Below are 14,489 nucleotides of genomic sequence, written 5' to 3' on the forward strand. Positions count from 1 at the left end.
CAGTCATGTTCTGAGTCCTGGCTACTTGAAAGACTGCCTCTCTTCTAAAGTGCTACCATTGCAGCTGAAATCAGTTGGAATCCTTTCCCTTCTAGTCCCTTGATTTGAATCCCAAGACATTCTCACCATAAGGAAGTTCAATTTGAAACTTGTTTCTTCCACTGGTCTCCCAAAGACCAAATCTGTTGGGCTGTTAGGGCACAGTGTAAAGCATATCTCTTTCCTTAGGCTTTTGCCCAGCTTTAAGATTATGGGGTTATATTTTAACAACAGATCTTCCAGTGTTGACACTGATCACTAGCCACATACAGTGAGAAGGGATTTTTTAGATCTCATCATTGGCTGAACTCTGCTCCCACTGATGGCAATGGTAAAACTGCCAATGACTTTACCGCAAGCAATTAGACCGACGCTGGGTGCTTTTGAAAATTCCACACTTAAAAAAATATATCAGAAACTGAGTATTTTTGATTTTTATAAATTTACTGCTTTTTGCGTATGATCTCAATTTGTCTTTGTGACCACCACAAACGATGGTAAATAGATTTTATCAATGAGTAAAATGAGGCAAAGAGAGGTTAAGTGATTTGCTCAATGTCAAAAGCATATCAGTGGTAGAGTTGGAACTAGAATGCTGCCTAGTCTTATTATGGTAAGTTTCATGAAGATTGTTTCAATAGCTAGTTTATAAAATGTTCTCGATTTAAGAATGCCAGGGCCTTGAGGTGAGAACAGTATGTTGTTCCAGTAGAAAGGAATACCATAAGTTACTCAACAGGGACCTCCCCAAACATAAAGCAACACTATTAGTAGACTCTAAAAAGGTCTCATCTAGTTGCCCTAAGAATAGCAGCCATTGATGGCAGGAGATTAAATTAGAAACCGCTTCAGTGTTCACACAGAAGTGAAGAGGACTTCACCTCTTCTCTCCAGAGGAAACAGACTACACTGGTTGACCAATGAAAGAAGAATACTGTGGTCAATTTCATCCCTTATAAATTTTTTTTATTATTATTCTTAACTAAATTATTAAATGTCACAGAAAAATGCGATGTCTAATATATCCAAAATTGAAAACAGTATACCTACTCTGGACTGCAATTTAATTTTCTAAGGTCTGAATTCAAATTAGGCACAGGAGCTAGAACTGGAGAAACAGGAAGAATATTCCTATCTTGTGTAAGGTTTACTGGTCTCAAACTTTCTGGCTGCTGAGAATGCTGTAGACTTAATCCTCCTAAGGTGGATGATAATTGGTTCACACCAGGATACTGCTGGAAAAAAAAAAAGCATTGCAAAACAGTTATACTATATGTTTAATGAACATAATCTTAATTCATTACACTATTCTTTCAGATCATCTTTAAGGAAGATATAGCAGTGGCTAATAATCCTTTGCTGATGAGAAGAGACTTGCAATTTTAAAAGGGTTACACAAGCGGAGAACACTTCCCAGAATCTTAGCATATACTTCATTGAATAACATTCAGTCTACAGCATAAAAGATAATTTTACAGGAGGTGTATAATCCTCATTTTCAAGACACTCTTATTCAACATTGTCTAAAGAAACCTAGAGATAAATCAGCCCAGATATTACAAGAAAACTGATATTTTCCCCCCTCTTCTAAAGAGGTCACTTTTTTCTTTTGCCAAACCAGAAAAACAGGCTATACATTCTATTTTCTCTCTCCAATCCGGGGTAAACCCCAGATTACGTTGTGCATTCCCTTGTTTCTGTAGCATTTAGAAAGATTATTTTAAATAAGTATTTGTAAAAGCTCTCTCAATTTAAAACAAAAACCTAATCGAATATGATTTTTTAAAATTCAAAAATGCTTCAATTTCATTACCCATAACTGCCTGAAGTCAACGAACTGTAGTATTATCACAAAGAAGGTTGTAAAACAGCTTTTAAAAATATCCCTTTGGCTCTAATCTTAGTTTCCAGGTGAATGCCCAATTGTTTTTTATTAATAAAGTATGGAGGGGTTAAGACTATGAACCAAGCACAGAAAGGGAAACATTAGGTTAAACAGAGTTATACTTTCCCTTTTCCTTTAAAAGAATTTTTGCTTATACTAACCAATCTGCATTCCCCAAAGTGAAAAAGTACTGTCTTATGGGTATACTGTCATCTAGTACTACTGTACATAGATTAAAGGGAATTTTGGATTGTATATTGGGAAATTACTTGTCCTCCTCTTTACTGAATGTTTAACTATAACAAATCTTCAGTTTCTTTCTCCTTCAAAAATAACAATTTAATAAAAGCTTAAAATATTAAATTTGAAAAGTATTTTCCCCCCTAAAAGTTAACAAGTAATTGCATGGGCTACAGAAATTTGTTGGTCCTCTCCTCAATAATTCAAGTAGCCATCTCATTCATTATTTTGAAGTTAATGCTACTACATCAATATTCAGACTTGCTTGATATTTACAGTTCTCACATTTAAAACTACTCATTTTTAAAAGAGACTATAGGGAACTATGTCAAAGGCACATCACTATAAGCTTTATAAAAGGATTGAAAAGAAACATCAAATAATTTCTCAATTAAAAATCTCACCTGAGGATATTGCTGAAACCCAGAATGGTGCCCTGGATTACTGGGCTGCATAGCAGAAGTAGATGGTGTTGCATTCTGGTATCCAGGTTGAAGAGTTGGGTATCCGTAACCAAAGGGCTTAGGCATCCTTGATGTCTGAGGAGTAGGAACTGGACTACTTGCCGCAGAATTTGTTTCTAGGATAGGGAAAACAAATATTTTTTAAAATTGTCTATTGCATTTAAATACAATAAGCAGCAAAATACAGCAGCTGATAATGAGAATAATGCTTTTGTTAATTATAAAGAAACAACTCAAAAATTTCTCTGCATTGACCAAATGGATATTGTAAACCAGCAGAAAAAGTTTCTCTCACTGTTAGTACCTGGGGCAATACACTGGGGAGCACTGTCTTCTAACTCTCCTCTGCATTTAATTAAATGTATTTGATCTACTAAGCAACTGCAACTTCATAATGTCATTTTATAGTTTCCCCTTTTTAATAGAAAGGGGAGAGTAAATAAATTGCAAAAATATAAAAAATAAAATCCCCTTAATTACAGTTTTTTCTCCAAGATGGCTCATGCTCTCATATCTCCCCTGCCTTGCAAACTGCACCAAGACCTATTGATCTGTAGCCTCTCTTAATCACCCATGATGAGACTTATAAATTTTACTAAGAGGCTAATTCTGTCTTCAAGGGTGTAGATGGGATTTCTGTTGAAGTCAATGTAAGCCCCACATATGTATCCAAGGACAGAATATGGCTTAACAGTTTTAAAAGGCCAAGTTATTTGTAGCACTGCAGCTACTATTCAGATAGTTTGTTACAAAGTGGTAAGGAGAGGTAGACTGGACAAGAAACAGAAGCACAGCATACTGATTATGGACTGAGATGTCTCAAGAGCTCTCAGAGGGGAAAAAACAGTAGTTTTGAAACTGGCACAACAGCTCAGCAACTTTAACATGTGGAACAATACACTTTAAACTATCATCTACCGCCAGGGTGAATAGAGGCTAGAAGGTCTACCTGGAGTAGAGGCATGGTAGTGCAAGTCACCTGCAACAACCTCCCTAAGGGGCAAGAGTTGGCCTGTGAAAGCCGGGAAAGTTGACAAGGCCAGAGACTCTGGGGATGGTTGCAGAGAAATTTAAACCTGGCACCCTCATCCCACCCCCAAAAGGTAAATTCTCTCAAGCAGGGGGTGCCCACAGGAAAGAATCAAAGCTGACACGAGTAAAATGCTACTCAACTCTATAGTGCTATATAAATGTTTTGTAATAAAACAGCTGAATTTATAATTTAATGGATATCTCATTGCTGATGATTGAAAGGGAGGCATTAAGGATAAGCAGGAATATATGATGAGATTACAGGGAATCTAGAGTAAGAGGAAATGGGTGATTTTTTTAAAAAAAGAACAACCTGAAAAACTAGAACTGTATATTATAAAAGTAACTTTGTTTTGTTATACATTAATAACAACAATTCGGAATTAACATGCAGCAAAAAGCTCACCTGGATATCCACCTCCTTCAAGAGCATCATAATTGTTGATAACAGGAGAGGCACTGCTAGTAGTGGAGGAGCTGTCAATAGCTAAAAATAAATACAAAAATAAAACAAAGATTTGCTTTAAGGAATGGCAAACTTCCATGAGGACAGGTCTTCAGAGAACATTGTTTCTTAAACTTCTATTAAGAAACTGTTATAGAGATACAGGAAAAATATTGTACTAAGAATCCAACAAAGTTATTACTATTGGAAAACACAAAGATCATACCTAAATATAGCCAATTTGGTATTCAGAAAATATGGAAAAAGCAACAAATGGATAAGGACAAAAATAAAATTAAAATTATTTCTTATTTCAAAGAGGTTTTTAGACAACCATTTATAAATTCTTTTTAATCTAAAAGAATTCAGGTAGTTTAAAGCCTTTCTATTTATACTGCCTCAATGGCAGCATTCAGCACTCCCATATCATGGGCGACTTCCAAAGATCTTCAAAGGGAGTTTTGCCTAAGTTGAGAGTGCTGGATAGAGTGTTTTGAAGTAATCTTTTCATTTGAAATTTTCCAACGTCCTTTCTTTCATATGCTGTTGTAATAAAGAGTGGCTTGTTTTATTGTTAAATGCAAAAGCTCTAATACACTCTACTGAATATTGCTTATTAAAGTTCTCTGCCCTAGACGTAACAGAGGAAAATCTGGTGTAGACAAAAGACATACCTAAACACACTAATAAAATAAGTCAGGTAAAGAGTAATATTTTTTAATTGTGTAGACTACTGATACATAATTAATTCTTCCTAGTGCCACATACTTATTCTCTATTTAACTGACTGTCTGGATTGTAATACGTTAAATAAAAATAAGAAAATGTTTTAAAAGTGTTTGTTACTGCAGTTTCATATACATTTGCCACAAGAATGGGACAGGAGAGTAGAAAGACTTTGTATGCCTGCTCCTTAGAAACAAAAACACAAACGGATAATTTTGGCCTCTGAAATCTGGTATCTGAACTACAAGTCATAAAATGCAACACAAAGAAAATAGGACATGTAAGAGTTCAGACAGAACAAAGCTACATACAATTTTTGTGGATGAGAGAGACGGGATGGAAGGCCTTAAGAGAGTCCTCCACTGCTGCCTCAAGGTTACCAGCTATTACAACTCATCCTTCCTAGTGAAGCCAAAGTGGGTTTCAGAAAGACATTAATGGAGAGAGCATGCTAGCTTAGCAAACTGGAATGGGGAAAGTGTTCCATGCATAAGAGTAGAGTGAAACGCATGAGAGAGACAACATTACTAGAAAATGGAGACACCACTATTATAATGATTACTTTAGCATTTCAATAACTATTTCTATGAAGTTTTTAACTAGGGTGCAAAACAAGGCTTAAACTCAACATTCAAAATCAGTTACTCTTAGGAACAAAGTTTTACTTGCCTCTTTAAAATCTGTTTTAAAGTACAGTGTTAATTAAAAATAAACTTGTGAACTTAGTAAACACTTTCCTTTGTTATATTCACTCATGAGCTTGAAAAATAACATTTCTTTCCCTACCAAGTTCTCTTTTTTCCCCCAATTAGGTGAAAAATCCTAGGAGCTGAAGTAAACAACATTCTTGTTTATTCAGCAGCAGCATAGCTTCTGTAAATTTGGTTAATCAACACTAATTAAAAGCCAAAAGGGGAGATTATTTCCAAGCCCAACAATATATGGTAGGAGCACACACTCTAAGAGGACACTACTACCCAATTATAATCATTTAAGGTAGGTCAAGTTTTGTGAATGTTCTGATGTCACAGGTTAGTTGCAGAAAATATTTCTTATTTATTCAACAGTAAATTAGATTCCATACAATTTATTGTATCAATCCACACTATCAATAAGATGTCAAATCAGTTTGCATTAGTCTTTCATTAAGATGTTACTATGTAATGATCAGACTATATGGCAGAATAAAGCAGACGCTTCAAAGCTTCACTTTAATGAATGCATAGCAAAAACTGATTACTATGCAAAATTTCATGCTAAAATTAAGCATGAAAAATATATATCTCAAGATGTAGCACTCTAATTAGGTAGTACTGGCATAAAATCAATAGCTATGATGCAGAAATTAATATATATATTTTAATGAATACAATGAAGTCAAAGTACATATCTCCAAAGAATAATATGAAGATCTTTGAGAGATGAATGGCAGCTTGGAAGCACAAATGTTAACTTTTTTTTTTTCCAGTGTCATGTTAAAAATGTAATTAAATCTGAATTATTTTTGGTTTCTTCCACAAAAGTTCTCCAGGCCAACTCTAGGAGAAAGATACAGTATGAAAGAGGATTATAGTTGGAAAGAAACATCTCAGGTTTTCAGTGTAACGGTTCTACTAATAAGTCTAATATGATGAAAAGAAGAATATGACTCCTCCTATCCTATAAGAAACGTTTGACTCCATCACCCTGAAAATCTTTTATGTACTGTCCCTACCCCCTGAAAAATTAATCGGAGTGCCAACATATACTGAGAATTCTGAGGAGGTCTACAGATTTTTTTCCCCCATTGCAAGGCATATTTTGTTGATTGCAGTACTCCATACTATTATTCTGACATGTTGTATTTTACTGATATGACTATGACTGGGCTCTGATTCAACCTACGACTGGGCTCTGATTCAGCGAGGTACTTACATATTTATTTGACTTCAGTAGGAATCCTCATATGCTTAAATTTAGTCACTTATCTTGCTGAATCAGGATTATAACAGTATTCATTTCTTTGTATACCTTATATATTAGTATCAGAGTTCCCTCCACATTACTGACTCTTCCAGTATCATGTACTAAGTGACTCGAATACCAGTGTACAAAATAACCATCAGTACAATATACACAAAATGTCGTTGATACCATAAACTGTAATGTTGCCATCGGTCCTGTGGTTTGTTCTGCAATCACTGCAGCTGGAATTTGAGACACTTTTGTAACCAGATTTCTACCACAGTAGTGGTATACTTGTTGCACAAGGAAGTATCTATTTTGTACCTCTGACTCATTAGTTCAATACAGTGAAATCTAAGAAACAGACCTACTATTAAAGTCCCCTACATGCAATATCTAGTCTAAGCAAAAAAACGTGGCATTTTGTTGCCAAGACTTTAATGGTATTATTCTGCTTGAAGTGACAGAGCAGTAGTTCTCAAACTTTTGTATTGGTGACCCCTTGCACCTAGAAAGTCTCTGAGTGCAACCCTCCCTTATAAATTAAGAACACTTTCTTATATATTTAACACCATTATAAATGCTGGATGCAAGGCGGGGTTTGGGTGGAGGCTGACCGCACGTGACCCCCATGTAATAAACTCATGACTCCCTGAGAGGTCCTTATCCCCAGTTTGAGTACCCCTGTGACAGAGGGTCCAATTCTGTTCCCATTGAAGTCAACAAAAGCAGTGAGCCTAGAGTTAAGTAGTGCTATTTGTGAGGGTAAACGTCTAAATTTATCCTCTTAATCTTCACAAAAAATTCAAAATGAACATCTAATGACCAATGTAAAAATATTATTAGTTAAAAAACTGATCATGATAGTAATATAACTATACATATTTTACCACCTTTCTTCAGCACCACTTCTAAGTAGGTAACAAACTAGAGAATCAGATTACATAGAGAGCAACTGTTATAAAGAACAATTTAGCAGAAAACATTCCTCAGATTTATAAAAAAAGATAGGGATAAACAATTTAAAATTGAGCAGGATAAAGATTTCATTTAAGATCATTCACGAACAAACCTGAATTCTGCTTTTATTCAATTTTAATTTTCAAAAACTCTGAAGACTAAACGGATTAATTTCATTTCATTCAGAAATAGATTTCTGGCCTCTGCAAAATGCTAACAATTAGTCTTTTAATACATGGGGATTGCAAAACCAATCTTTTTCTTTGGAGGAGGGAGGGGAATGTTACTGTAAGTATGCCTTTTTGTTAAGAGGACTCTCAAGGAACACTTCTTGATGTTCAGTTAAATGCTTTCTGAACAAAAAACATTCAATGAAAAAGCATCCTCCAATTGACCTCAATGAGTAGGATACGTGAGCCGATGTAAGACACAAGCAAACAAATCAGAGACAAGAAATTAGTCTCAAAACATCCTTCTAAATCACTGCAGAAAACAAACTTTTACACAGCATACAACAGCTGAGTAAAACTTTCAAGACTAACAGACTGCTGAGCACATTTTTCAAAAGAGGCACTTGCAGGAGCTATGACAACTGGTAAAAGCATAGAAATATGCTTCCAGTGTGGCTCCTGTACATTGTCCCAGAGAAGTAACCATTCTCTACACCCCCAAAGCAGTGAATGTCCTTATGAAATAAGCATAAATTGAGGCTGGAGCCTCTTCAGCTTTTAACAGTAGGACTTCCCAATAATCCTCAAAACCAACAGCACACTTAGTAGTAAGCCATACAAGCGGTTGCATATGTTTACCAGTAGGATGAATCAATGGTTACATATCTCAATCTCTCAAGAGGGCTCTCTTAAAGGAGATATTTAACATTCTCCTCACCATCAAGGCTGTAGATCTACTTCTCTTTTAGGGTTCATGCAGAGCAAGAAAAATAAATAGTGACCTGAGAAACTATCAGAAAACTTTGAACTAGTTTTGAAACTAAACCATTCTGATAAAAAACAGACACGGATCCTTGCAGTGAGAAGCCTGAAACTCCCAACAATCCTACCCAAACAAACTGTCATAAGTAAAACAGTTTTCAAAGTAAGTGACCTCTCTAAATTATTCACAAGGGTTGGGGAGAGATAATCCATAAAGACAAGCAGGGTTAAGATCCCACAAGAAAAAGGGAGGACAGCTTTGGTCTCACTTTATCTGCCACCCTAAATACTTTCAGGTAAGTGCCTGTGGACAAATACTCTATTACACATAATTAAGGCTCCATTATGAAATTGCACAAAACCGATACTCTGTTACATCTCTCTCTCTCTTTTTTTTTTTTTTTTTTTAGGATATGAAATATCACCACAAAGGTTGAGTGGAGAGGGGCAGAACTTTCTTGAAGTGTGCCAAATTCTGAAGGTCTACCATTTTGCAATAGATGTGGAGATGAACTACTTGTGGGTCAACAGAAACATGGCAATCATTTTCTCAGAGATCTATATTTCTCTTTATAAAGACTATCCTCCCAAAAGCCATGCCAAGAGGCACTGGTGATGATATACTGCTCACTGGCATATCAGAAAAGGAGAGAGAGGATGATCTTGAGCTTAAGTCACCAGACAGAGTACATCAGGAGTTTTACTATTTTCCTTTCTCTGTCTCCTCAAACTAAAACAGACTTGTTTTTCCTGAAACTGGAGAGTACTTGAGGACAGGTTCCATATACAGTTATTGCCTTAAAAATAATATTTACCACATTACAACATATTTTCCTTTATTACAGTATTTACAATGTTTTCTATACTTAGAAGGAGAAATATCAAAAAATAACTGATAAATTTAACTATCATAGGTGGTAAAATATCTACATATATAGCCGTAACAGAGCTAAACCAATCATCATCCAAAAACTCTACATCCAAACACATTCCATTAGAATATTACAAGTTTGCTGAAAGTTAGCATACTGAAATTAAAACAGCCTTGTAAAGTGCAACCTTTACACTATAAAATACAAAGATGTGTGTTACCTCAGAGGAAAAAAAACATGGTACTGAACAATTGCCAATTACTATACTCCATTTTTAACTACCACATTCATACAAGAGTTGTAAATTTTCCCTTAGCTTGCTAGTTGTCTGAAGACTTGCAACTACTTTTGGATTTAAATGTTTAATTTTAATAATTCAAGGAGGTGGAAATATGAATACAAAACTTGGGTAGAAAAAAAGCAATATACTAGTGTAAAGCTAAAGCAGACCTGCTTCCTCATCCTCCTCATCCTCTTCCTCATCATCTGAACTTGATGACAAGGGAGCTGGTGCAGAGCTAGCTTGATTATTAATATATCCACCATACTGCATGCCTGTGAAGTGGAAAGCACAAACACAAGAGTCAAACAGACAGGAAAGATGAGAAACAAAAGTCACAAATCATTGCATTAAAAGTGAGAGAAATCAGGCATTCCAGAGAACATCCTAACATGCAAGTGATGAAAGTTCATTAATAGCCTAAGAGAACTAGATCATCTCTCTAAGTAGTTTAGCAGAAGCAGCTTTTTAGTGAACTAGTTTGGTTCAGCATTAGTAGTGCCTAAGGAAAACTAGTAGGAAGGTATACATACAAGAATGAATGAATATATTATATGCGTGCGTGCGTGTGTGTATATATATATATATACATATATATATATATAAAATTAAATATTTTTCCTCTGGACAAAGAAAGAATATGTTTGCTTGGCAAACTTGCGCTTTTAAAATCGAATCATCTGAATTCTTTAGTATTTTGCAGTTTAGCAAGAAGAGCAATGAAATATATCACTGCCTCACTGTATAATGGTACACATCTTCCACCTTCCTGTGTTTCCCATCACACTCTTACCATGCACTTTAAACAAGATATGCCACTTTAAAAAGTGTTAGCACTACTGTGCCGATTGACTTGGTCAAGATTGTCAAAAATGAGGGCCTAAAAGCTAGGCTCATAAGGCTATATCAGGCACCTAAATACATGGCCTGATTTTCAAAAGCACTGAGCACCCAGGAACATCACCACAGAACATTCTACAACAAACCAACAGTGTAGTACAATAGACACTGTACACAGATACAAAGAATACACAAGGCACTAGATACATGTATTGTGTAAAGATGTGATGTATAGCGATGTTAAGTACTGATCAGTTGACACTTAGTGTATGCAGAACTACTGACTTGACAAACTACGCAAATACTCAAAATCTTGAACATCTGCTGATTTTATAGATGCAACTTACCATAGTTTTCTTCTTGGCAGCTCAATGGACTACAATGCTTTAAAAAAAATTAACTCAGATACTTCCAAAGTTTTAAAGAGTTCTGTGTTTTTTTAAATAGAAGTCCTGAATTTACACTGGACTAGTATACCATATATTAGACTTGACTATATATTTAACATTCTATTACCATAAAATTGTTGCAGATAAATCATATACACCTTGGCATTCATGTATACATACAATGATGTGTATATGTAACAACATTCAATTACTAACTCAAACTGTTTTAACTGTTATACAGTGAGCCATATTAACATGTATTTTATTAAAATACAAAATCTAGCCACCACATCATCCTGCTTTAAAAAGAAAGTCTCAAATGAACAAATCAGGAGTCTTTAAATTATACTTAATACAACTCAGCGGGGACAATTTGAAGAGCAGCTACCAAGCCAATGGAAAAGGGAAATAAGAAACAAAAGAGAAACCAGAACATTGTCCAGCCATGCCAGAAGAAACACAGGAGGCTATGGATATGGTTTAATTAGGCCGCAAGTTTATTCACTTAAAATATTTTCAAGTACCTGGCAAAAAGTAGTACAATGCAGGCATTTCCCTAATCATATCCACCTAATGTCCAACCTGCTTCCAGCCATTCTGCTGCTGGACCCCTACCATCCTCCCCTCACATGAGATAAAATGGGGCTATGAAAGGAGGGAGGGCCACTCCCTGCTCTATCAGCTTTAAGGGGGAAAAGAAAAAAAAAAGAAGGTGGTCACCTCCACACTGTAGCAGACTTAGGAGCCCCTTCATGCTTCCCTTCAAATCCTTTTCCAATCCATTTTATCCAATAACCATATCCCTTACATAACGAGTACACGTATGCTTGGCTACCTCCTCTCATCCTGTCCCTGACAGGCTCCTAGATATTGACAGATTCCTCCCTTAATATTAGAGAAACAGGTGTACTCAATTTTCCCTGAATAATTCAGGTGCCACTAAGATATGTCCCAATGAGAAATCATCAAACTGCCTTGGTTACATATGAATTTAGCCACCTCCCAATTCACATACCTCCCCATTATATTGACCCAAGGAGGATTCATGGCCCCCTTCTATATCCTATGTTGCAACATATGAGACCAAATAATTGTCACCCCAGGGAAAAACTCCTGGATCTGCACCACATCACCCTTAACTCTGAGCATCAATTCAACTCCCTTACATCTTCACAAATAGTTTCAATGAAGAGAACAATAACTGCAATCAGTTTCTGCTCCTGGGCTGCCAAAGAGCGTACAAGGGGCATCAACTGTTCCCATAGCATGCTCTATCATCCACATTAGCTCAGGACTACCACCCTACCTAGACACAGATGTGAACTGCCAGATGATCTGAAAGCCCACTTGTGCATCCGGTATACACTATTGTACCTACAGATCCACACTACTGTTTGCTTGGTTCATTTGCATGATTCTGAAATTGGAAACAGTAAAATTAGTTCAGATTCTCTACCTCGGGTCTCACATATGTTCCATATGCATTTGAATGTCATTGCTCTGGAATGAGTGGAGACCAAATTAAGCACCAGTTATGTGAACTCTAAAAGCCCTCTTCTGAAAACTAACAAGTTGGTATTTTGCGAGGGGCCTTCCGTCACCAAGAATCAAGAGGGGCCCCTCTCCAATTGGTCTCTTCTCTCTTTAAGTCCTTAGTGGGCAAATTCTGGCCTCACTCCTCTCCTGTAGTATGATGGACTTACCTCATCCCCTGTATGGTTTTCAATATCCTCAGGATCAAGATAACTGATTGTACCTCCCAGTGTAAATTCCTCCACTCCAAAGCCCATTTCAAAGTATCCCTCACTGACCCAAGTGCTAGCTCACTTATTCTAAAAGTTCCAAAAAACTACAAGGAATGCAGTCTTGAACAAGGCTGACTCCTGTCTACTTCTGCATATTTGGGTGAGAACTTGCACCAAATCCCCAAGCGTCTGAACAGTGATTGGACCACAGCAATCCTCTCTGGGGCCCATGTTTTGAGGCTACGCTACTAAAAAGCTCCAAACTAAGAACCCACTACAATGATCTGGGTAACCCCTTATTCTACTGGCAAATGTAAGGCCTGAGAAGGGACCAGAGATGCCAGCCCACAGGTTGCCAGACACAACGTACTGAAGTTTCAGATCTTCCAGAATAAGTCATATCATTGACAGGCCCTCCCCCTCCTCTGAAATTGCACAAAATTGTTAAAAACTCTTGCCATCAGCCCTAAACAGCTGTGGTGCTACCAATCTCTGTACTATTCCATTATATGCCAAGATTTCAGAATGCTATTGGCATCCATTCTGGCTCCTTGTTGGGTCAATATGCCAGGTCCTGAAATTCATCCACCTGAAATCATGACAATGCATCAGCTATTTCATTATTGATCCTGGAAACAGGTTTGGCGGAAAACCATATGTCAAGATTTAAAGATTGTAGTACAAAAGCTCTTACCAACTTCAGAGCCTTAGGTAATCGGAAGGACTGGCAATTGAGAATATGCATCATTGCATGTTGTCACTCCAAAAATGCACTTTTGTTTGCAAAATCTGTTCCCCAAACACTTTATAGCTACCAAAATGGGAAAGAATTCCAGGAACGTTATATTCTTTACTACGTATTTCTGTATCCAATCTGAGGGCCCTTCTGGGCACACCACCCACCTCAGCAGAATTCCTCCAAACTTATTCCTCCTGATGCATCTGAATGAATCTATAATTATTCTTCTTCTTCAACATTTAGTGGAACAGTTAGCTGTAGTGATCATTCACTATTTGGTCCATTCCTGTGCAACTGTAAGGGCTTGACAGCCTGAGAGTCCAACATCGGAACAGACTTGATGAACTGATGTAATAGGGGGTCTGCCTCTGGGACACCGACACACCCTAGTTGGTGGAATTTTATCCCAGATGTTACAAGCCATTCGAGAACAGTAGTTATGGGAATGTCTTGTGGCATTCTTGTGACAAGTCCAAAAAGTGTAGGACAGTCTGAGGACAACGGCCCCAGTAATCTGTAGACTGGAGCAACCGTAAACATCTGCATTACAAATTAAGTCATTCCACTTTATGCCCAATGTTGGCATTTTGTGTGGAAAGCCTCCAGCTTTGCCCAGTCTGAGCCACACAGTGTCCTGTTTCGCAACCTGTCAAACAGATGGTTAAGGGTTAATGTCTCTTATACCTGTAAAGGGTTTAGAAGCTCAGTAAACCTGGCTGACACCTGACCGGAGGACCAATAGGGGGACAAGATATTTTCAAATCTTGGTGGAGGGAAGTCTTTGTTTGCGTTTTTTTTTTTTTGTTCATTGTTCGCTCCTGGGGCTAAGAGGGACCAGATGTACACTCAGGCTTTCCCAATCTTTCTGAATCAGTCTTTCATGTTTCAAAATTGTAAGTAATAGCCAGGCAAGGCGGATTAGTCTTATGTTTGTTTTCTTAACTTGTAAATGTGTCT

At 36.9% G+C, this 14,489-nt stretch overlaps 1 protein-coding gene across 4 annotated transcripts in view; it reads right to left on the minus strand.

The window, feature by feature from the left end:
• The window catches only part of SEC24B (SEC24 homolog B, COPII coat complex component), a 95,517-nt gene that overhangs the window by 50,175 nt on the left and 30,853 nt on the right, over positions 1-14,489 (minus strand). For 2 of the 4 annotated variants that reach the window (XM_050946741.1, XM_050946744.1), the window contains 4 exons: positions 9,990-10,094; positions 4,067-4,147; positions 2,569-2,744; positions 1,090-1,274 (listed from right to left, as the gene is read on the minus strand). In XM_050946741.1, coding sequence (XP_050802698.1) covers positions 1,090-1,274; positions 2,569-2,744; positions 4,067-4,147; positions 9,990-10,094 — 547 coding nt within the window. The remainder of the gene's footprint in view (positions 1-1,089; positions 1,275-2,568; positions 2,745-4,066; positions 4,148-9,989; positions 10,095-14,489) is intronic. The other 2 variants (XM_050946742.1, XM_050946743.1) reach the window with 2 other exon arrangements.

The sequence above is a fragment of the Gopherus flavomarginatus genome, chromosome 3 (assembly GCF_025201925.1).
Source record: "Gopherus flavomarginatus isolate rGopFla2 chromosome 3, rGopFla2.mat.asm, whole genome shotgun sequence".
Taxonomy (NCBI): domain Eukaryota; kingdom Metazoa; phylum Chordata; order Testudines; family Testudinidae; genus Gopherus; species Gopherus flavomarginatus.